This window comes from Hyperolius riggenbachi, chromosome 3, assembly GCF_040937935.1.
Source record: "Hyperolius riggenbachi isolate aHypRig1 chromosome 3, aHypRig1.pri, whole genome shotgun sequence".
Lineage (NCBI taxonomy): Eukaryota > Metazoa > Chordata > Amphibia > Anura > Hyperoliidae > Hyperolius > Hyperolius riggenbachi.
Window position 1 is genome coordinate 447,867,469 of NC_090648.1, and position 23,655 is coordinate 447,891,123.

At 41.6% G+C, this 23,655-nt stretch overlaps 1 protein-coding gene across 2 annotated transcripts in view; it reads left to right on the forward strand.

Annotated features, from left to right (window-relative positions):
• GABRA6 (gamma-aminobutyric acid type A receptor subunit alpha6) overlaps positions 1-20,669 on the forward strand; it is a 45,374-nt gene extending 24,705 nt beyond the window's left edge. The window contains exons 7-10 of one of the 2 annotated variants that reach the window (XM_068277822.1): positions 4,876-5,028; positions 9,738-9,994; positions 19,830-20,151; positions 20,544-20,669. In XM_068277822.1, the coding sequence (XP_068133923.1) occupies positions 4,876-5,028; positions 9,738-9,994; positions 19,830-20,126 (707 nt within the window). In that variant the 3' untranslated portion in view covers positions 20,127-20,151; positions 20,544-20,669. Of the gene's footprint in view, positions 1-4,875; positions 5,029-9,737; positions 9,995-19,829; positions 20,513-20,543 lie in introns of those variants that run through there. The other variant, XM_068277823.1, reaches the window with a different exon arrangement.
• The last annotated feature ends 2,986 nt before the right edge of the window (positions 20,670-23,655 follow it).

The following is a 23,655-nucleotide window of genomic DNA, read 5'->3' on the forward strand; positions in this document are numbered from 1 at the left end:
GTAAGACTGTAAACAGGGTAAAACATTGACTAAATAATTTACACACTTGAGCTTTGTGGGGTGCTAAGCTCTACGAGGATTAGAATAATGTGTAAATGAATGTTGTAAAAAAAAAGTCAATGTTTTTCATACATATGCTGTAAATCTTGTTTGTAAATCTTGTTTGTAAGTCTTGTTTGTAAGTATTGTATGTGACTTTTTTTTTGTACTAATAATATTTTCTTGAAGGATTTGTTTTTGAAACTGATTCCTTTTGTCGGATCCTGCATATATGGCTTTAAAGGATACCAGAACTTTGGAGAAACGGGGGGAGCAGGTATACACATGCATAGCGCGTGCTCTGTAAGACGTGTGCAGCCTGGTCTGTGCCTGCGCAGTAAGACCGGACGTAGCTGACCAGAATAGGATCCCAGGGGGTTTTTAGGTGAGCTATGGGGGAAAGACAGGAGAATGAGGGGAGCGGAGGGCATAAGGACAGGTCATAGTATATGCCTGCTCCCCCGGTCTCTCCAAAGTTTTTGACCTCTGGTATCCATTAAAGCAAATTTGAAGTGGAAAAAAGTTAGATTTTTGCATTAAATCGCAGATGTGTGTGCCGACTCCGTACTGCATAGTTTGTGAACCCTGCACATGCGCAGTATGGCAGGAGGCACTATACAATTTAACACCTGTTATTAAATAGGCCTAATTACTAGTGCATTTATAGACTCTAAAAGTCCTTTAACCATTTCAGCCCGCGGGGATATTTCAGAGCAATTTTCACCTCCCATTCATTCGCTTTTAACTTTAGCACTACTTATCACAATTTATTGATCTATATCTTGTTTTTCCGCCACTAATTAGGCTTTCTTTGGGTGGTACATTTTGCTAAGAATTATTTATTTATAAATGCATTTTAACAGGATTAATAAGAAAAAAATAGAAAAAATTCATTCTTTCTCAGTTTTCGTCCATTATAGCTTTAAAATAATCCACGCTACCATAATCAAAACCTATGTATTTTATTTGCCCATATGTCTCGATTATTATACCATTAAACATTTGTCCCTATCACAATGCATGGCACCAATATTTTATTTGGAAATAAAGGTGCATTGTTTCCGTTTTGTGTCCATCACTATTTACAAGCTTATAATTTAAAAAAATGTTTGTAGTATACCCCCTTCAAATGCATATTTAAAAAGTTCAGACTAAGTTCAGGTAACTATTTATGTCTTTTTTTTTTTATTGTAATTTTTTTTTTTTTACCATTAAAAATATTATTTGGGTAATATTTTGGTGTGTAATGTAAAAAATATGTAGATGTAGTTTTACTATTTCGTTTTTGTTTTCCCTCCTTGTACTTCTCGCTAAGCGGAAGTACAAGTGGGATGCGGAAATTTTTCCGGGCAGAAGAACTGAAGCCTCACGCATGAGCGCTTCTATTTTTCTGCGGGGACAGGGATCGGTGATCGGGAACCATGTTTCCTTTCACTGATCCCAGGGCTACCGGGGGACACCACGGGGATATGGGGGAGCGCCCGGGAGCACAGGTGAGCAGCTGCCCGGACATGAGCTTCACGCGTGAGCAGTTGAAATGGTTAATTCAGCAGTTATTAGCACTGGAGTGGGTATATTTCAGGGGTTGATTTTGTGTGTAGCTAATATTTTTTTCGTTCCACATTTCTTTATTGCTGTTTTGTTGCGTACTATGTTTTTTTTTTTTTTTTTTTCATTGTTTGGATGAAGAGGTATTTTGTTTTGTATGATTATTATCTGTATTTAACAGATTCATTGCATTTCACCATAATTGTATTTCTGATTCTTTTATTTTTTTTTTTGTATTCATTTCATGTTATTCCATAATTAATTTGTATAACACCTGTGTAACTAGTCTTTTTTTTCCTTTTCCCATTGAAAAGGATTGTACATCCCCTCACCCCCCCCCCCCCTTCCTTACATTAAAGAGAACCCGAGGTGGGTTTGAAGAATATTATCTGCATACAGAGGCTGGATCTGCCTATACAGCCCAGCCTCTGTTGCTATCCCAAACCCCACTAAGGTCCCCCTGCACTCTGCAATCCCTCATAAATCACAGCCACGCTGCTGACAAACAGCTTGTCAGAGCTGGCTGTGTTTATCTCTATAGTGTCAGTTTGCTGCTCTCCCCGCCTCCTGCAGAACTCCAGACCCCGCCTGCATCCCCTCCCTCCCTGCTGATTGGAGGGAAGGGACAGGGGCAGGGACCGGAGCTATGCAGGAGGCGGGGGAGCAGCTGAGACTGACACTACATATGTAAACACAGCCTCACAGCATGGCTGTGATTTATGAGGGATTGCAGAGTGCAGGGGGACCTTAGTGGGGTTTGGGATAGCAACAGAGGCTGGGCTGTATAGGCAGATCCAGCCTCTGTTTGCAGATAACATTCCTTAAACACACCTCGGGTTCTCTTTAAGTTTGACTGAAGTTGAAATGATTACCTTCTCTCTTACCCCATTTTTCTCAAAACGTGTTCCTGTTTTCTGAAAGCAATACATACAGCATAGTTGCAAAGGCCTATTACATAACTAAAAACTTTTTGAACTCACACTAAATTCACCTTTCACATTGTTTTTTATACATTTCATGACAATTTCCTATTTTTGTGCTAGTTAATTCATAGAGATGAAAAATCCTCAAACTTTAAGTGGTTTCCACAAATTAAAAAAAAAAGTTTAAAAAGTAGGCAGAAAAGTACTATCAAAAAGTATTTCAAGTAGTTTCTGGCTTCCTGTGGTTTAAAAGCCATGTTATTGACATGTTTGAAAATATCACTTAGGAGAAAACTCACGAGAAAAAATTTAATTGCATATGGGCCCCAGGCCCATATACAATGAACTTCTTCTCCTGAGTTTTCTCCAACGTGATATTTTCAAACTTGTTAATACCATGCATTTTGAATCACCAGCAACTTGTAAGCAAGAGAATACTTAAAATAGTATTGATAGTACTTTTCCGCCTACTTTGTGGTACGCTTTAAATTGCAAAGTGCTGAAAAGTTTTTCTAAATAAAAGATGAAAAATTATCTCCTAGGAGAAAATTCAGGAGAAAAAATTAATTGCATATTGGCCCTGTCTCTGCACCATGACTCACATGCAATTTACTTTTCTTTTTAACCTAAGAGATAATTTTTCATTTTTTATTTAACCTCCTTGCCGGTCTAAAGGAGGCAGCGCCGCACTTTTTTTTAATGTATTTATTTCTAAATTATGTAGCGAGCCCAGGGCTCGCTACATGATAGCCGCTGAGCGGCGGCATCCCCCCACCCACTCCGATCGCCTTCGGCGATCAGAGTATGCAGGAAATCCCGTTGAGAACGGGATTTCCTGCAGGGCTTCCCCGGTCGCCATGGCGACGGGGCGGGATGACGTCACCGACGTCATGGACATCAGGACATCACAGGGAATCCCGAACCGCCCCTCAGCGCTGCCTGGCACTGATTGGCCAGGCTGCGCAGGGGTCTGGGGCGGGGGGGGGCGGCTTGGCGTGGCGGGTAGTGGCGAATCGGTGGCAAGCAGCGGCGGTCGCATACTACACGCAGCTAGCAAAGTGCTATCTGCGTGTAGGAAAAAAAAATTATGCCAATCGGCCCAGCAGGGCCTGAGAAATCCTCCTGCGCAGGTTACCCCGAGCTGATAACCGGCAAGGAGGTTAAAATAACTTTCTAGCACATTTCAACCTAAATAATAATACAAAGTAAGTGAAAAAGTACTATCAAAATTATTTTCAATATTTTACCGCTTTTGATGGCTTAAAAGACATTTTATTGACAAGTTTTAAAATATCACCTTGTAGAAAACTTAGGAGAAAAAGTGAATTGCATATGGGCCTATATGTAATAAGCTTTTTCTGGCAAGTTATCTCCTATGAGATAATTTTTATATTCTCTTTAAAAAAAACTTTTAAAGGAGTCACCAGGCAAAAACCACCTCCCCTGCTCTACTTACCCGGGGCTTCCTTGCGCCCCTTGCAGCTGACTTGTCCCACGCCACAGTTCCGCGCTCAGCCACTGGCTAGGGGTCCCCGCTGGTTCAGTTGCCGACCTCCTCTAGTGTGCCTATGTGAGCGCCGCTGTCAATCAAGTCCACATTGCATGCGCAGTACACCATGGACAACGTAGGCTTAATTGACATCGGTGCTCACGCAGGCGCACTAGAGACAACCTCGAGGTCGGCCACCGCACCAGCGGGGACCCTGGGCTGGCGGCTGAGCGTGGAGCTGCGGAATGGGACATGTCAGCTGCAAGGGGCTGGAGATAGCCAGGGTAAGTAGAGCTGGGGGTGGGTTTTGCCCGATTAATCTTTTAAGCATTTTATCAATTGAAACAGTACCTAAATGTTGGTGAAAAGTATCATAAAAATCACTGGGCTTGTCTAACAGGACAGTTCAGTAAGTGAGAAAGGCCCAATTCAGTGTGAGATCAAACTTACAAATCTCATCCCTATTAATTAACCAGTGCAAAAAGACATTGTCAGTCTAACGTTAAATCCCTCCCTGGTTAGGGAAAGATTTTTTTTTATATCTTAAGTATTACAGATGTAAGTTGCAGAATTATATTGTATACCAGAGGTATAATATGTTGTTTTTTTTATTACATAAGTATGTATTTGTGTTTTTATCAACAGGTGAATACATTGTAATGACAGTACATTTCCACTTGCAAAGGAAAATGGGCTATTTTGTGATACAAACATATATCCCTTGCATAATGACCGTAATTCTTTCTCAGGTATCTTTTTGGATCAACAAAGAATCTGTACCAGCCAGAACAGTCTTTGGTATGTTCTGGGTTTGGTGTGCTTTATTCATACCACTTCATCTTGGTCATTCACCATTCCATTGTCTGTTTGTCACAGGTGAATATTCACAGCAAGTTGTCCTGTTCTACCTAAGAAGGAAAATAGGATATTACATCATTCATACATACATTCCATGCAGCATGACCGTTGTGTTGTCCCAAGTTGTGTTTTGGATCAACAAAGAATCAGTTCCAGCACGGACTGTTGCTGGTATGGATCTAGATAACTATTAGTATTAGAGACATAGCCCCAGTTGGATCTGGTACATGATGTCTTATTGTCTGTCTGTGGTATATATTGCGCAGATAAAAAAAATAAACGTTATCTCTGGTCAGAAAATTATATAACTATTTTTATTATAGCTTTTATTTGTATTATACAAGGAGAAAAAAAATGAAAATTGTGCAAGACTGAGTGCAAAGCATAAAGCTGCACCAATATGCTCTCCACTCTTTTCATTAGCAGTGATGATGAACAAAAATGCCAATATTCTTTTAGCAATGTAACAGAGATACGGAGGCGCCAGAAGAATAAAAATGTCTAAAAAGTTTAAAATTTGTGAAGGCAGTGGTGGACCCACCCCCTTCAAACAAACACAAGATATGCCAACAAGTCTAGCACAGGCATGGGCAAACTCGGCCCTCCAGCTGTTACGGAACTACAAGTCCCACAATGCATTTGCCTTTATGAGTCATGACTGTGGCTGTCAAACTCCTGCAATGCATTGTGGGACTTGTAGTTCCTTAACAGCTGGAAGGCCAAGTCTGCCCATGCCTGGTCTAGCACAACAAATGTATTTATATACTCCAGGTTAAAATGCAACACGTTTCGCGGGTATGACCCTGACCCACCAGGCAATAGGTAGGAGCAGGTACAGTGCAGGTCTGTAGCTGGGCCAAGTGCCTCTCTCTGTCATCTCATATTACCAGTACATACTACACTATATCTGGCTCTTAATATCTTTAGAATATTCTTTTAGCATTTATTTTCGTAAAAAAATAATGTTAAATGTGATTTTTAAGTGAAAATACATTTTCTCATTTTTTCACGTTTTTCATGCTTTTCACAAACGTTCACAGTAAAAATATAGATTTTTCATGCTTTTGTGGTAAAAATGTTTTTGGTAAAAAAATATAGTTTTACGTGTTTCTGTGCTTTTTGCTGTAAAATATCAATTTTTAACATTTTTGTTAATTTTTGAAACTACAATTTTCTATTACTACAACTACTACTACTTTTCTACTTCAGTTTTATCAAAATTGAAAAAAACATTTTGGATGCGAAAATGGCTTTGGTGAAAACTCACAAGCAATTCACTGTTCATTAGTACTGTCTAATAATGTCCCTCAAGACTCGTCTCATACATGACCCTTGTAGAAGCGCATTGTGATGATGTCAACAGATCAATAATCTCCTGGACATGCTGATAGTTCCCCTGATCAAATGCACAGTATTATGAAAAGCTTACTTTAATTAGGCCTTGTTCACATTATAAATCGCCAATGCTATCACAAGCGCTGAGCAATTTATTGAGCTTTTTTTTTAAAAGCGCTTTTCCCTGAACGTTGCACTTAGAAAAGTGCTTTTGTAAGCACTTTTGCTGAGCGATTATGATTTTCACTTCCTGACGTTAGTCAGGAAGTGACCTCCTTGACCTGGAAATGAATAAATACAATGTATTTATTCATAAAAGCGCTCCGTAAATCACAATACAAAGCACTTTTCCAAGCACTTCGCAATTTCCCTTTACATTCCATTGAGCCAAAGCGCTCAGAAAATGGTACATGTAACGCGTTTGCAATTTTAATAATTGCTCATGCACATGTCTCATAGGAAGAACAGTCTCATAGGAAATCATTGCCCAAGCGCTTTTAGGGTGGTTTCTAAAATCGCCATCGCTTATAAAAAAAAAATGGAAACGCTTATAGGGCTTGATTCACAAAACCGTAATAACTCAAATATCCCACCTTTTCAAAGATATCACACCTTATCAAAGTTAACATGCCCTATCAGAGTAGCATAGCGAGTGCTACAAACTTATGCCTGCTAATTAGCAATGGCACTTGCCCTGCCCTGAGCCCCTGTGGGTTCGTAGCGCTCACTATGTTACTCTGATAAGGTGTGTTAACTTTGATAAGGTGTGATATCTTTGATAAGGTGTGATATTTGAGTTGTCACGGTTTAGTGAATCAAGCCCATCATGTGAACAAGTGCTTACAGAATTTTCAAGGCAGCAGATTTTGTTTTTTTTATACTCTATGATCCTGGATTTCAGTTGTATCATGCTTGTAAAATAGTGGTGCATGTTGCTTGAGAAGCTATTACATTTTTTGGTTTATTTAGTAAGAATTGGATATTACTATGCATGATGATCTGCAAGTACTGTAAATATTTTTTTATTGATTTACCTACCTTAAACTAAATCATGTTTGGTTACTATGGGTTAATGCACGCTATTGCAGTACCATCGTCAGTTATTCAGCTTACAGTTCCTTTTTAGCTATGTGTTGCTACATACTGTAAAATCCCTTTACCGTCGTGAATAAGCCCTTCAAGGTCCACCTGTCTGCATAGTAGTGAAATACTGATGCTTTCAGAATTGACCCTGTCTTATTCATGACATGATCAACAAATGTTATAAGCACTAACAAAACTTGAACATTTCTGTAGTTGATATTATGCATGATACCAAACAAAACATTTATACTTTGACCCAACAATATAAACCACTTAACTCATCAAAGAGGTAATCGTGAGGCAGTCTTTGCATTTGTTAGTACCTAGCTATAAGGGAAATAAATTATTTTAATGTGAAAAGTTTATGATGCTTGCAGAAGTGCTGCAAGCTAGAACATCACACAAATACTGAATAATACTTTTATTCAACCAGCTCTAGGGATGCTAGGAAACACCTATTTCTGATTCCACAAAAATTCCAATTTCCGCCATTGCCAATTTCCGATTTTTTTCGATTTCCATTTATTCCAATTTTTTATTTTTCATTTCTCTAATTTCTGATTTTCCAGTTTATGAGGTGTATTTTATTTGTCTTTTTTTTTGACAAAACAAAAATCAGAAAAACGTATTCTTGTGATTGGTCTAAAACTACTGATGTAATCCAATTTTTTCTGAAAAATTCGGCATTCTCTGATTGGTCAATTGGATTTACACAAAATTCCGATTTCTGTTTTCTGATTGGAAATGTTGATTTCCAATTGGAAATACGGAAATTTAAATTCTGCAGAATCTGAGTGAGCATATTCAACTAGTACTAAGCAGTTTCAGCATTGCTTGACCAGAATAACTGACCACTCAGCACTAAATCATCTTAACTTATATAACCTTAACTTACACTTTATTAAAAAATATGACCTCTTTTATAGATGTATACAAATCATATAAGTTCTATGGTTTCTTTTAAAGCAGCTAAGTAAAGTTCACAATTTTAAGTAGACAATGCACACTCCTGTAAGAAAAGTTTTGTGAGCATTAACCCTAAGGCCACATACACACATCAGACCATAGTCTTTTGAAAATGAAAGATCACAGACCAATCTTACCACCCTTCATGTAGTATGAGAGCCATACTCTACACAGTCTTTTCTATAGAGCTGAACTCCACTTCAGAAAAAAATCTTTGCAAGATGCTGCACAGACACAAAAGATCAGTATCTGCAAAAGATCTGTTCCTGCCAAAAATCCATTCCTGCAAATTGCAATGATAGTCTATGAGATCTGCAGATCATCATACACACATGATTTAACTGACATTCATCTGCAGATCAGATCCACCAGGATGGATTTTCAGATCTGCAGATGATTGCTTGATCTGCAGATGAATGTCAGTTAAATCATATGTGTATGATGATCTGGAGATCTTATAGACTATCATTGCATTTTGCAGGAATGGATTTTTGCCAGGAACAGATCTTTTGCAGATACTGATCTTTTGTGTCTGTACAGCATCTGTGTGTGCAGCAGCCTGCAAAGATTTTTTTCTGATGTGGAGTTCAGCTCCATAGAAAAGACTGTGTAGAGTATGGCTCTCATACTACATGAAGGGTGGTAAGATTGGTCTGTGATCTTTCATTTTCAAAAGACTATAGTCTGATATGTGTATGAGCCTTAAGGATCAACAGTCTTGATTACATAATTATATATACATCTAGCATTGCTGACCTCCCCAGAGGTATCAGAATCCGATGTATAGGCCCAACATAAGTTAACATGCACCACAGATGGACTGGTCAAATCCCATAACCTTACATGTATTGATGTTTTTATGTCTCTGAAAAAGGCATTTTTTTCCAAAAATGTAAAAACTGAAAAAGCCACTTTTTACAATAAAATAGATTTCATGTGGCTAAAATATGTTAATGTAGGTAATAATTAATACCTACAAATGATCACAATATATCAATATTGTGATCAATACCTTCAAATGATCACAATAATTTGTCTATTTGCCATCAGTGTTGCTTGCAAATTTTCACCAAAGTCATTTCGGCGTCAAAAATGCCATTTTCATTCTTGAGAAAATGTTTGCAAATATACGTAGTATTTTCACAATATAGTGAAAAATTACAAAAACGTGAAAGCTTATCATTTTTAATGCAAAACAGCAAAATGGTTATTTTAGCATGAGGGTGAAAAAAAATAGTTTATTTTAGTGATTTTCCACTGCATCTTTGCTCAAAAATTGAATTTATCATTTTTTTCGTAAAAATGTATGCAAAAAGAATGTTGGCATTTTCGCTCATCACTGTTTGCCATATCAATTATTAGTACAATTATTAAGAGAAAATGTCTTTAGTTTTTTTGCCACCCCCTGCCCCCCCCCCCAAAACAAAATGTAGGTGTTTGTGTTTATAAGCAGTGTATCATAGATTACTGATGTTGGTGTTTTATTTGTTTTCAAGGCATAACAACTGTTCTTACAATGACCACTTTAAGTATCAGCGCAAGGCACTCCTTCCCGAAGGTATCATATGCAACTGCAATGGACTGGTTTATAGCAGTCTGTTTTGCGTTTGTCTTCTCTGCACTTATTGAGTTTGCTGCTGTGAATTATTTTACCAATCTTCAGACTCGAAAATCTATGATGAAGGTGGTTAAAGAATCCGCTACCTTAGCAGCTGTGGCTGTAGCGGCGGCTGCTGAGGATGAAGTTGTCACGGTAGGTTACATGGAACAAAGAATATTATAAATGAAAGCTATAGTCTCTGTGTGATAAAATATTTATAGTATTCCTTTCATGGATATGGTTCAAGTGGTACAATGCACCTTTATACACCGGACTTATCTAGAGCCTAAAGCAAAGAAAATGTTACCCAGACTAACTCATTTTATTACAGATGAAACTCAAAAAAATAAAATATTGTGCAAAAGTTAATTTATTTCAGTAATTCAACTTAAAAGTAAAACTAATATATGAAATAGACTCGTTACATGTAAAGTAAGATATTTCAAGTCTTTATTTTTGAAAGTATTTTTTGTACTACTTTTGGTACTTTTCCAATTGGGAAATGCTGGAAAGTTTTTTTTAAAGAGAAGACGAAAAATGATCATGTCGGAGGAAACTCAGGAGAAAAAGTGAATTGCATATGGAGTCTTAAAAAAATAATTTTATTTGGCCCATATGCAATTGTCTTTAGGCCAAATGCAATTAACTTTATCTCCTAAGTTTTCTCCTAGGTGATATTTTTAAACTTGTCAATAACATTTATTTTAAAGGGATACTGTAGGGGGGTTGGGGGAAAATGAGCTGAACTTACCCGGGGCTTCTAATGGTCCCCCGCAGACATCCTGTGTTGGCGCAGCCACTCACCGAAGCTCCGGCCCCGCCTCCGGTTCACTTCTGGAATTTCTGACTTTAAAGTCAGAAAACCACTGCGCCTGCATTGCCGTGTCCTCGATCCCGCTGATGTCACCAGGAACATACTGCGCAGGCCCAGTATGGTCTGTGTCTGCGCAGTACACTTCTGGTGACATCAGCGAGAGCGAGGACACGGCAACGCAGACGCAGTGGTTTTCTGACTTTAAAATCAGAAATTCCAGAAGTGAACTGGAGGCGGGGCCAGAGCATCGGTGAGTGGCTGCGCCAACACAGGATGTCTGCGGGGGACCATTAGAAGCCCCGGGTAAGTTCAGCTCATTTTCCCCCGACCCCCTACAGTATCCCTTTAAGCCACCAAAAAGCAAGAAAATGCTAAAAATAACTTTGATAGTACCTTGTCACCTACTTTTTGGTACTTTTTAATTTGAAAATTGCTGGAAAGTTATTTGAAATAGAAGATGAAAAATTATCACCTAGGAGAAAACTCTGGAGAAAAATGTAATTGCATATGGCCCTTTTTCTCCTAGGTGTTCTCCTAGGTGATATTTTTAAACTTGTCAGTAAAATGCTGTTTAAGCCACCAGAAAGCAAGAAAATGCTCAAAATAATTTTGATACTACTTTTTCTACTACTTTTTGGTACTTTTTTAGTTAAAAAGTGCTGAAACTGTATTTTAAATTGAAAATCAAAAATTATCTCCCAGGAGAAAAATCTGGTGAAAAAGTCAATTGCATACGGGCCATAGAAGTTATAACCTGCAAACAATTTGACCCTTATTTAACCATTTATGCTGCATGGACATGAACTTCTCATCCGCAGTAGCAGCTGCTAGAGCCACAGGGACGCGTTAGTCACATCCCTGCATTTTGGAGGGTTTGCAGGCGATTGTGCCGACAGATGCCCTGTGCCAATGTGAGCATGTCCGCCGAGAATAAACACTGTTTTTGGTCAAAAACAGTGTTTATTCTTTAAATACAGCCACCTCGTTATCTCTCACCGTGATTTCTGCCAGTTTCCACCGCCCGATCGTTACATTTATCAATGGTAATGTTTGAAACCTGGCACACAGCTGCAAACTACTAGTGCTAAGTCTCGCTTTCTGGATCCAAAGTCAATTAAATGCATTAACTGAAGGTGGGAACATCTCAGAAGAGTTTAAAAAAATCTTCTGACTGGGCAGAGGGATCAGCACATGACCTATGACTGCCAATCAGCACATGGCCCTGTCCAACAGTTTTGGCTAATGTGAAAATTTGTCTTTAATTAGCGAAAAAAAAAGAAGAAAAATCATAGCATGGGAAGCATGGGAAAAAAGGATACAAGCAAATTTTATAGTAGGGTAAGCGAAGATAATATTTCCCAAGAAGGCAAGAACAGCTGCTGAAGACAGATACTATTATTCACTTAAGACAGCTCTGGGAGCAAGCACTTTGTCACAGATATCTAAAATTCAGAACTATATATCAAACTTATTCTTATGTATGCAGGGATGAACTTGGTGCTAACAAAAAGTTAAAGTGTAAACACTTAACAGGTTGCAAAGAATTGGAAAGAAGAGTCTATAGAGCAATTGTTGCATGGAAGCTGATAAAGGAAGATGGTATGATGATAAATGGAGAACAAAGAATTATAAACACTTTTGAAAAAACAGTATCTTAAATTCCTTGGCTTGATGACAAGGGCAATAGAAAAAGTCCCAAGACACTTTAACCATGTGTGTACGCATGCAGTATAGCCCGTAACAATAAGATTCAACAAATAGGGCAGCACTGCAGTGCATATACAAACACATCACAAAGGGTGACGCTTAAGGTCCAAACTCACGCCTGATCAAAGGCAATGATGGGTCCATTGTCACCTCCTGCTGGGCGTGTTTTCAGCAGACAGTACAGCGTGTGTACAGTCTGTCAGTGGACTGATAAGGCTGTTTCTGAGCGATCCGCCCGGCTGTTTATGTTCTTGGTTAGTGTTGGGCGAACACCTGGATGTTCGGGTTCGGGCCGAACAGGCCGAACATGGGCCAGATGTTCGGCATGTTCGGCCCGAACGCCGAACTCAATGGGAGTCAATGGGACCCCCGAACATGCCCATTTTGGGGGCCCTATGGGGTCGCAGGCATAAGGGGGGAGCATGCCCCGGTCGCGGGGGGGGTCGGAAATTCCCCCCACCCCCTCCGCTAGCGCTCCCCCCTCTGCCCGCTTCCCCATACAAAAAGTTTAAATCAAGTTCAATAGTACCTGGGCTGGTGGCATTGGCTGGCAGTGGAGTGAGGAGGAGGAGGAGTCCGAATAGCAGAGTGACGTTGAGGCCGGGCAGCGGGCGGTTCAGCGCTAGTACCCTTGTGGTACTTCCGCCCTTTCTCTGACCTCACGTCCTCTGCGTGATGACGCATACGAGGGTACGCGTGATGCGTACCCTCGTATGCAGAGGACGTGAGGTCAGAGAAAGGGCGGAAGTACCACAAGGGTACTAGCGCTGAACCGCCCGCTGCCCGGCCTCAACGTCACTCTGCTACTCGGACTCCTCCTCCTCCTCACTCCACTGCCAGCCAATGCCACCAGCCCAGGTACACTACTATTGAACTTGATTTAAACTTTTTTTATGGGGAAGCGGGCAGAGGGGGGAGCGCTAGCGGAGGGGGTGGGGGGAATTTCCGACCCCCCCCGCGATCGGGGCATGCTCCCCCCTTATGCCTGCGACCCCATAGGGGGGCCGTATTGCGGCCTGTTCGGCCGAACAGGGCCCTGTTCGCCCGAACAGGGGCCCTGTTCGGCCCTGTTCGGGGGCATACAGAAGTTCGGGGCGAACCCGAACTTAAAAGGCCGAACACCATCAGGTGTTCGGCCGAACTCGAACATCACCCGAACAGGGTGATGTTCTGCAGAACCCGAACAGTGGCGAACACTGTTCGCCCAACACTATTCTTGGTGCCAGGATTTAGCACCTACGGGCTATGCACCCACCCCTTGGGTAAGGTGTGCCACCTCTACCATCTTCTCTTTTTTTTTGAGAAAATAGTCACGGTGAAAAAAAGACTTTGGTGAAAATTTGCAAACAACACTGGTGTGAGGCTTAAAAAAAATCTGTGCCAGGATAAAGAAAATAAAAAAATGGATACTTGGATGTTCCAAAGGCTCCTCATGTCCCCCTTGACACCCCCCCCCCCTTACTGGCTGGGGGATTATTTTTCTTCAAGGCGATGCATCTCTGCATGTACAAAGGTTATAGAGTGGTTTTCAACCTTGATCATATGCCATTCTGGGCAGCACTAGGTTAGCGCTCTCGCCTTGCAGTGATGGTCCCCGGTTTGAATCCCAGCCAGGGCACTATCTGCACAGAGTTTGTATGTTCTCACCGTGACTATGTGGCTTTCCTCTCTCAGGTCTGAGGGACAGTTAAGTGACAAGACAATATACTCTGTACACTCTGCACTAAATATAACTTGTGTTGAGGAGTTATGTGTAAGGGTTAAATTATATAAAAGAAGAGTAAAAAAACCTTGTAAATTAGAAGATTAGAAGATGGATATTGAATAGACAAGGCTAGGTTAATGTTACACAAGAGGTCAAGGCCCTTAAAGATGCCCAAACATTACTGGATTCCTCACTGAGTGTTTAAGCCATCAACTTTATTGGGAGACCATCAACAATGTGGTCAAATTAAAAGAAACACAGGAAGCTCACCACTGTCATTGAAAATAAATCAATTACACATTTCTATTTCCAACCCTGCAGATTGTTTTTCAGTTATTAGAATGCAGAATTCAGGGCATTCCAGTAAAACAAAATATACATACATACAGAACAGACTATGAAACATTCACAAATAATTTCTGCAGTCAACACTGATTTAATATCTGCAAGGCTTTCATTAGAAGACCTGTAACAAAACATGCAAGTAAAGGTCTCAGTCAAGGAAATGAGAAGCATATGGTGGGAGCTGCCTTATCCTAAAAACAATGTATTGTTTTACTGATCTGATTCCTTTACTATCATGGGTCAAGTATGTGTATGTAGATTATGTTCTGAATTTAGTCTTGCATGTTTGCTCTAGATTAGTGATGGGATGAACCTCCAATTTTAGGTTCGTGAACCTGGGTTCGCGAACTTCCGCGGAAGGTTCGGTTCGCGAAAAAGTTCGCGAACCGCCATAGACTTCAATAGGGAGGCGAACTTTGAAAAATAGAAAAGATTATGCTGGCCACAAAAGTGGTGGAAAATATGTTTCAAGGGGTCTAACACCTGGAGGGAGGCATGGCGGAGTGGGATAGAGGCCAAAAGTCCCAGGGAAAAATATGGATTTCACATAAACCCCTATTTTAAGGTCAATGTTCAATTACAGGCCTACACTGCTTACCCTCCCTCCACCCTTTATCCCCTTCTCCATATTCCCTCCAACCGGAGGGAGGAGGGTATCATCTGCCAGGGAATTATAGTATTTCAAAATCCAGCTTACATACCGTGGCTGGGATTTGAACCCAGGTCTCAGTGTGTGGTAGTTAAGTAACATAACTATTATACCACCAACACTACTAGCTGAAGCTAGCCTAGCATGTACCATTTATGCTCAATCCAAGAGAAAAATTAGACAAGACAAATAACATTTATATCACACTTTTCTCCTTGCGGACTCAAAGCCCCAGAGCTGCAGCCACTAGGGCACACTCTATAGGCAGTAGCAGTGTTAGGAAGACTTGCCTAAGGTCTCCTACTGAATAGGTGCTGGCTTACTGAACATACAGAGTCAAGATTCAAAACCTGGTCTCCTGTGTCAGAGGCAGAGCCCTTAACCATTACACCATCCAGCCACTGCTTAAGGATTTGTAGCCAGGCATGGCCTTGCCTTTTGTGTTCAACAGTTGTCAAGAGACAAATTAGACAAGACAAATAACATTTATATCACGCTTTTTGCCTGGCAGACTCAAAGCACCAGAGCTGCAGCCACTAGGGCACACTCTATAGGCAGTAGCAGTGTTAGGAAGACTTGCCTAAGATCTCCTACTGAATAGGTGCTGGCTTACTGAACAGTCATAGCCAAGATTCAAACCCTGGTCTCCTGTGTCAGAGGCAGAGCCCTTAACCATTACACCATCCAGCCACTGCTTAAGGATTTGTAGCCAGACATGGCCTTGCCTTATGTGTTCAACAGTTGTCCAAAGAGAACCTCAGATAGCCAGGCAGATTCATCTCTCTCTCTCTCTCTCTCTCTCTCTCTCTCTCTCTCTCTCTCTCTCTCCCTCTCTCTCTCTCTCTCTCTCTCTCTCTTTCTCTCTCTCTCTCCAAGCATGTAGTGTTGGTGGTAGTTAGTTACCTACTACACACTGAGACCTGAAGCCAGCCTAGCATGTACCATTTATGCTCAATCCAAGAGAAAAAATAGGTTGCTTAAGGATTTGTAGCATAAGCCAACTCACATTGACTGGGAATTGAAGCCAGGCTGGGATGGGAATTGATCCCAGGTCTCAGTGTGTGGTAGGTAACTAGCTTAACCACTGTATCAGTAAGCCAGCACCTATTCAGTAGGAAACCTTAGGCAACTCTTCCTAACACTGCTACTGCCTATAGAGTGTGCCCTAGTGGCTGCAGCTCTGGCGCTTTGAGTCCGCAAGGAGAAAAGTGTGATATAAATGTTATTTGTCTTGTCTAATTTTTCTCTTGAATTAAGCATAAGTGGTACATGCTAGGCTAGCTTCAGCTAGTAGTGTTGGTGGTATAATGGTTATGTTACTTAGCTACCACCCACTGAGACCTGGGTTCAAATCCCAGCCATGGTATGTAAGCTGGATTTTGAAATACTATAATTCCCTGGCAGATGAGACCCTCCTCCCTCCGCTTAGAGGGAGGAGGGAATAGGCAGAAAGGAGGAGGGAGGATAAGGAACAAGCCTACAAGAGCCTAACTAAACTCTCCCTAGCAGAGTCTGTCAGCAGCTGTCCCTTAACTAATTAGTGTAGGCAGATGAGTGAGTAAAATGGCTCAAGGACCTTGCCTTTTATAAGGGGGGTTGGGCTCCTGGAGTGAGTGCAGTCTGATTGGCAACAATGTGCCTGCTGACTGTGATGTAGAGGGTCAAAGTTCTGCTCAATAGAGCATTATGGGGCAAATCGAACTTCCGGGAAAGTTCGCCTTCGCAGGCAAACGCGAACCACCCGAAGTTCGCCTGGAACCGTTTGCCGGCGAACCGTTTGGCCCATCTCTACTCTAGATGTTTACCATGGGCTCTACTAAAACCTTAAAGTCATCAAAAACAGTCAAGCAACTGGCAGGTTTTAATCTCCCTGGCAGAATGACTATTTCTGAATCTTAGCGTCTAAAAGCAGTGCAATTTTTTCACATGCTTTTAGACTCTAAAACCAGGAGAAAATGATACTGTAGAGAGATCTGCTGCAGCCCCTGCACTTACTCACCTCACTGTAATCCAGCGCTGCAATTCTTCATCTGTCCATTAGGTGGCACTGTAACCCTATAGTGAGATCACCGCCTGTCATCATGATGACAAACAGAAATCTCACCCGAGGGATCCAGAGCCTGGCTTCATTTTTCCACCCCGCGTCTCACTCCGGGTTACCAGCCGCCAAGGAGGTTAAAGAAGAGTAAAGATGGCAGCCATTCTACTCCTATCATTTGGGTTTCCCTTTATTTAAATATTCAGCAAGGATAAAGATACCAGACCAGCACTTAAATTTGCAAGTCCGCAGTTGCTACTCCTGCATTCATATCCACACTTTTAATTTGCCCTTGACAAGAATGCCTCTGTCCTTGAAATAAACCCTGTGATTTAGATGAAACTGGTTAAAATCCCATTCCATTGAATCAATTCACTGATCATGCCAAAGGCTACTTCAACATGACAATCCATAAAAACGTAATAAAGCTATGGACCACAGATGGTTGTTGGGCTGAGCATGGCAAATCATAATAAAAAATAATCAGATTCAAGAAACACTATCTTGATCTGCCAAACAACTAAATTAATCATCATCAGTCACATTATAACACTGCTGCTAGAGCGGGAACAAATGTGGCCACATCATTAAACATTTGGTTATACTCTTAACATTTTATTGGTAACTATGGCTTGGCACTAAAGATGGATTAGTACGTAATACAGAGATTTCCACGTATACATATTTCAGTGTCTAAATCCAAATGTAAAATAAGAATATAATTGAGTTTTTAAAAATCCAGTCTCTTGATTTGTTTGACCATTTCAATTCCATATTTCAGAAAGAAAATCTGTAAATTACAACATATTTAGAAAATAAGTTTTAAAGCTTTAAAGGGAACCAGAGATGGGGACATGAAAAAGATGTCATACATACCTGGGGCTTCCTTGAGCCCTATACACTCTGATCGATCCCACGCCGCCGTCCTCCGCTGCCTGCGTCTACAAGAACCGGGTCCCATCATTTACGTCATCAGAGCCAGCTACGCAGGAGAAGTGCGCCCTCTATGTATCTCTCTAGCGGCTGCTGCAGAGATACGCAAACAGCGCACTTCCCTTACGCTCAGACTGGCTCCAACTGCGGGCAGTGGAGGATGGCGGCATGGGATCGGACAGCAGAGAACGGCAGTGGGGGGGGGGACACAGAAGCATGTCATGAGGCAGAGAACATGCCTCTGTGCAGGCATGCTCGAATGTATCCAAATTCAATTTGAGTACATTCGAATTCGGGTCTGGGTCAATTTCGGATTCTCCCGATTCGAATGGACTCGAATTCGATTCGGGTGCATTCATTCGGATCCGGGTCAGGGGAAATTCAGCCGTGAATTAGTGATTCAAAACCGCCGAATTTAAGGGTTAATTGCAAAGCCCCCTTAAATGTTCCCATGGCAATAATATCCTCCGTAATGATCCAACGTATAAAGTATCCTCTATCTTGCGATCTTCAATTACGTTGATTGAAGATCTCCCACGGCAATTAGCAATACTATACCTATACCTCGTTGTGTTTTTATTTCATTTAACCCTTTGTAGAAATGGGCAAGGGGTACTTTGTACCCCTATACTAATTTCTCCTGGGAGGGGGGTGGGCATCTGGGGTCCCCTTCTTAAAGGGGACTCCCAGATGCCACCATAAACCCTCCCCAGGGAGTCATCGCCCCCACCTCCTCCTGGGGCACCCGAAGGTGGGGAAGAGCCCCTTGTCCATGGATTGGACAAGGGCTCCAGGGACTGGGGGGGAGGGGGAGGCTCGGCCACCCCTCCCCCCCAGAGCACCCCCATACCATGGACCATGCGGGCTGGTATAGCTCAGGGTGCGAAGCCCAGTCGGCCGGGGCTCCGCATTCTGGCTATCCCAGCCTGCATGAGGGACAAGGGGTTACAGAGGCTCAGGAGGGGGAACCCCAGGTCATTTTTTTTTCAGATTTCCCACACTTAGAACATCCCCAAAAATAAACATTTTTAAATTTTTTTTTTAAATATTGTTTCCCACTATCTTTTTAACATAATCTGCAAATTTGGTCTTGCTAGGATGTAAGGGGCCTTTGCTATTAACTGCTGGGAAATATTTCCCACGATCTGTCATTGACTGGCATTTAAATATATCATTTTTTTCTTTGAACTTTTAAAATCGATTTTCTCAAAAAGTATAAGGTCTTTTTGAAATTTTTTCCCCTTGCTCCCACTTTTCTTCTTAACATAACCTGCAAATTTGGTGATTCTGGCATTTAAGGGGGCTTTGTTATTAACCCTTAAAGTTGGCGGGTTTTGGGCGACGGTAGCCGAATCTGAACGGGTTAAAATCTGTGATCACGGCCGAATTCGAGAGGCACTATTCAGGAAAATTTGACTTCAAATTTGGGAGCAGGATCGCCATTCGAATTTGAATTCGGCAACCATGAAAATCTGAAAATCTAGAGGATAATTTGGGTACATTCGAATTCGAGAGTCCTGGTCAGCAACCCTGCCTCTGTGTCCCATCTGTCCCTCCAAGAACCACCTCGGGTTCTCTTTAAGAAGTCTCACTTCACTTCATTACAAGCAAAAGGTCAATTTAAAAGTAAAAGTAATTTTCAGACTGTTTTTTTAGTCTCTGGACTCCTGCGATATTTTTCAGCATTTACTCTTTTCTACATTATTAGAAACAACTATTTTAAACAATTATAGCATTATTAGCTACATTTACTACACAACTTAGTTTTGCCTATATTAACCTATTTTTTATTTGCAGCATTCTGATTCCAACTGCAACTTAAAGAAGAGAACTATCTCAATGGTATCTCAAGGCGACATATCACTCGAAGACAATATACCACCCTATGGAGCACCATATTGTCAACAGGCTGATGTTCCCGAAGCAGACCTTACACAACTAGGAATAGGAATCTCATCAAGTCCTTACAGTGGAACTAGTAAAATAGATCAGTATGCTAGAATACTCTTTCCAGTGTCATTTGCCGGATTCAATTTAGTATACTGGGTAGTTTATCTTTCCAAAGACACAATGGAGTTAAACCTTGGTGCTTGAAATTTCAAGCAAAGCAAATAAAATGGTAAGCAACATTTATATGTAACTGACCTTTCAAGCTCAAATATCAAACAATTTAAAATTGACAATTTACCCTATGTGTAATGCCATTGGCCAGGCTTACTAAAGTCAAGTATTGAACATACATTCATCAGAATATTTCAAATGCAAAATACATTTTACAATTGATTTCAATAAATTGCTAGTCTGGTCCTCGTGTATCACTGCTAGCCTTGGATATTAAGATATTTTGAAAACTTTACTCTTAAACGCGTACTAAACTACAGTATAACAATGAATGCTGCTTTTTTAATAAATCTCTCTCTCTCTCTCTCTCTCTCTCTCTCTCTCTCTCTCTCTCTCTCTCTGTATGTATATACATATCTTGTTCATTGAACTAAAATAAACTTTATACAGTTAAAGAACTCTTTTATAATTACGAGGAAAGCTAATTTTTGTCAGTGTGTCCAATTTTGTTGTATATTGCCTACAATGTATTATTTGTGGTTGTATAATGCTGAGTAAAGATTTTTAATATTGATACATACCGTAGTTAGTTTACTTTTCTGCTATAGTTAATTTATAACATCAGTGATATTGCAAAAAAAGAAAACACATGAAATGGGACTCCAGTGGCTTAGCTAGTAAAGGGGAACCACTATGTTTGCAATTACCAGGTCCACATTCTGTATGACTGCCTGGCTAGGAATAAGAGTTTGGCTATAACATGTGTTTCTTATTTATGAAGAGTCAGTTTTGGCATAACTGCAATACATTGCTTTATGTAAGTAACTAGATACAAATTTGATATAGAAAGACACACACACACAAATAAAATGCTTTGGACCAAATTAGTCTTGAGCAAGACAGCCAGGTTTGCCCCATCTCCTTACATACCTTGAATCACCTTGCTATATTGTAGGGCTGCATTCAATGTATTTCTCACTGTTATCATGTATTATCTTATTTATACCAGGCACACACATGCTTATTCACCAAGGTACTACTGATTTACAGACAAAAAATGTTATTTGTGATGCATGTATTCTGGCACAGTATTGCAGGTACCGTATTTTTCGGACTATAAGACACTCCGGACTATAAGATGCACCTAGTTTTAGAGGACAAAAGCTGTGGAATTTTTTTTTAACCTTTTAGTGCAAGGGCGTCGTTTGCCCCCCCCCCCCCCCCCCAGGCTGGCCCTATCTAAACTACACTGCCCAACTAAAATAACCCATGCTGCCCCACTAGCTAAACTACACTAACCCCTGCTGCCCCCATAACCTACACTAAGCTACACTACCCCCACAGCCTACACTAAGCTACACTGACCCCACAACCTACACTAAGATACACTGACTCCACTAAGCTACACTAAACTACACTTACCCCACAACCTACACTAAGCTACACTGACCCCGACAGCCTACACTAAGCTACACTGACCCCCACAGCCAACATTAAGCTACACTGACCCCCACAGCCTACACTAAGCTACACTGACCCCACAACCTACACTAAGATATACTGACCCCACAACCTACAATAAGCTACACCGACACCACAACCTACACTAAGATACACTGACTCCACTAAGCTACACTAAACTACACTCACCCCACAACCTACACTAAGCTACACTGACCCCCACAGCCTAAACTAAGCTACACTGACCTCCACAGCCTAAACTAAGCTACACTGACCCCCACAATCTACACTAAGCTACACTCACCCCACAACCTACACTAAGCTACACAGACCCCCACAGCCTACACTAAGCTACACTGACGCCCACAAACTACACTAAGCTACATTGACCCCCACAACCTACACTAAGATACACTGTCCCCCACAACTTACACTAAGCTACACTAACCCCCACAACCTACACTAAGATACACTGACTCCACTAAGCTACACTAAGCTACACTGATCCCACAACCTACACTAAGCTACACTGACCCCCACAACCTACACTAAGCTACACTGACCCCCACATTATACACTAAGCTACACTGACCCCCACAACTTACACTAAGATACACTGTCCCCCACAACCTACACTAAGATACACTGTTCTCACAATCTGCACTTACGCTACAATACATTTACTGGAAGTTGAAAGGCTGCTCTGTGCTGGGTGCTGCTGGTCCAGGCAGAGATAGAAGCAGTCTTCAGTGAGATCGGTCCGGGTCTTTGCGCAAGATCTTGGCTGTGTGATTTGTGGTGGTGGAGCTGGGTCCAGTTCAGAAGATCAGCTGGAGCTGCCCTTTTGGGGTCCGCCAAAAAACTAGAAACACTTATGCTGGCCAGAAAAGTGATGGAAAAGATGTTTCAAGGGGTCTAACATCTGAGTTTTTGCATGGATGAGTGGGATAGATGCCAAAAGTCCCGGGGAAAAATCTGGATTTGATGCAAAGCACCGTTTTAAGGGCAGAAATCACATTGAATGCTAAATTGGAGGCCTAAAGTGCTTTAAAACATCTTGCATGTGTATACATCAATCAGGGAGTATAATTAGAGTACTGCTTCACACTGACACACCAAACTCACTGTGTAACGCACCGCAAACAGCTGTTTGTGTAGTGACGGCCGTGCTGTACTAGTGCGCACCATGGCGAGAGTGCAGGCCATGGCGGTTTTCAAGCCCATATGCTCGCTGGGCTGTGGTAGCTCAATGATCAAATTTGGTCTGTCCACAATGAAGCAACGACCTTATTATCTTGGGTTTCCCCCCCCCCCCCCCCCCCCGAGGCACTCATATAACCATCGGCCATTGCTTCATTGTGATTCGCAAGCCCCTTCACCACGGCAAGGAAATGATCACAAAGGGGAATTGGCTCATGTACATGCCTTTTGTTTTGTTGTTGCAGCTACAGTGCAGCCAGAAAGATTAGGCAGACATGTACACGCACCAGAAAAGTTAGTATAGCGGCCGCTGCTAGCAGCGGCCTTAAAAATTCAGGAATCCACCTGGACTCCTGGACCCTGTTGGTGGTGGCAGAGAAGGCAGTCAACAGGCCTGCGGGCAGAGATGCTGTGTGGGGAGCGACTTAGTCTTAGGGCAGGCAGTCACACGGCGTGCGGCAGGAATGCTGTGTGGGGACTGACTTAGTCTTGGGGCAGGCCTGAGCGTGCTTTGCAGACCAGGCATCCGTGGTCAGATGGACCCTTGACCCAACGCTGTGTGCCAGAGATGTCACCACTTGCCTTTCAACATCACGGTACAGTTTAGATATTGCCTTTTTTGAGAAAAAATTGTGGCCTGGTATCTTCCACTGCGGTGTGTGGCTTTGCTTTTGTGTGCTGCTTTTCCTCAGGTGGTCATCCCATTGCAGTTTGTGCTTTGTAATCATGTGCCTTCGTAAGGTAGTTGTCCCTATGCGGGTCTTGGTCTTTCCATGGCTCAATTTTCGGTGGCAGAGAGTACAGATGGCATTGCTCTCATCTGAGGCAGACACACAAAAAATTTCCACACTGCTGAGCCCTAGGGTGATGGCACTTTGGTGGTGGCGGCTGACTGAGTGTT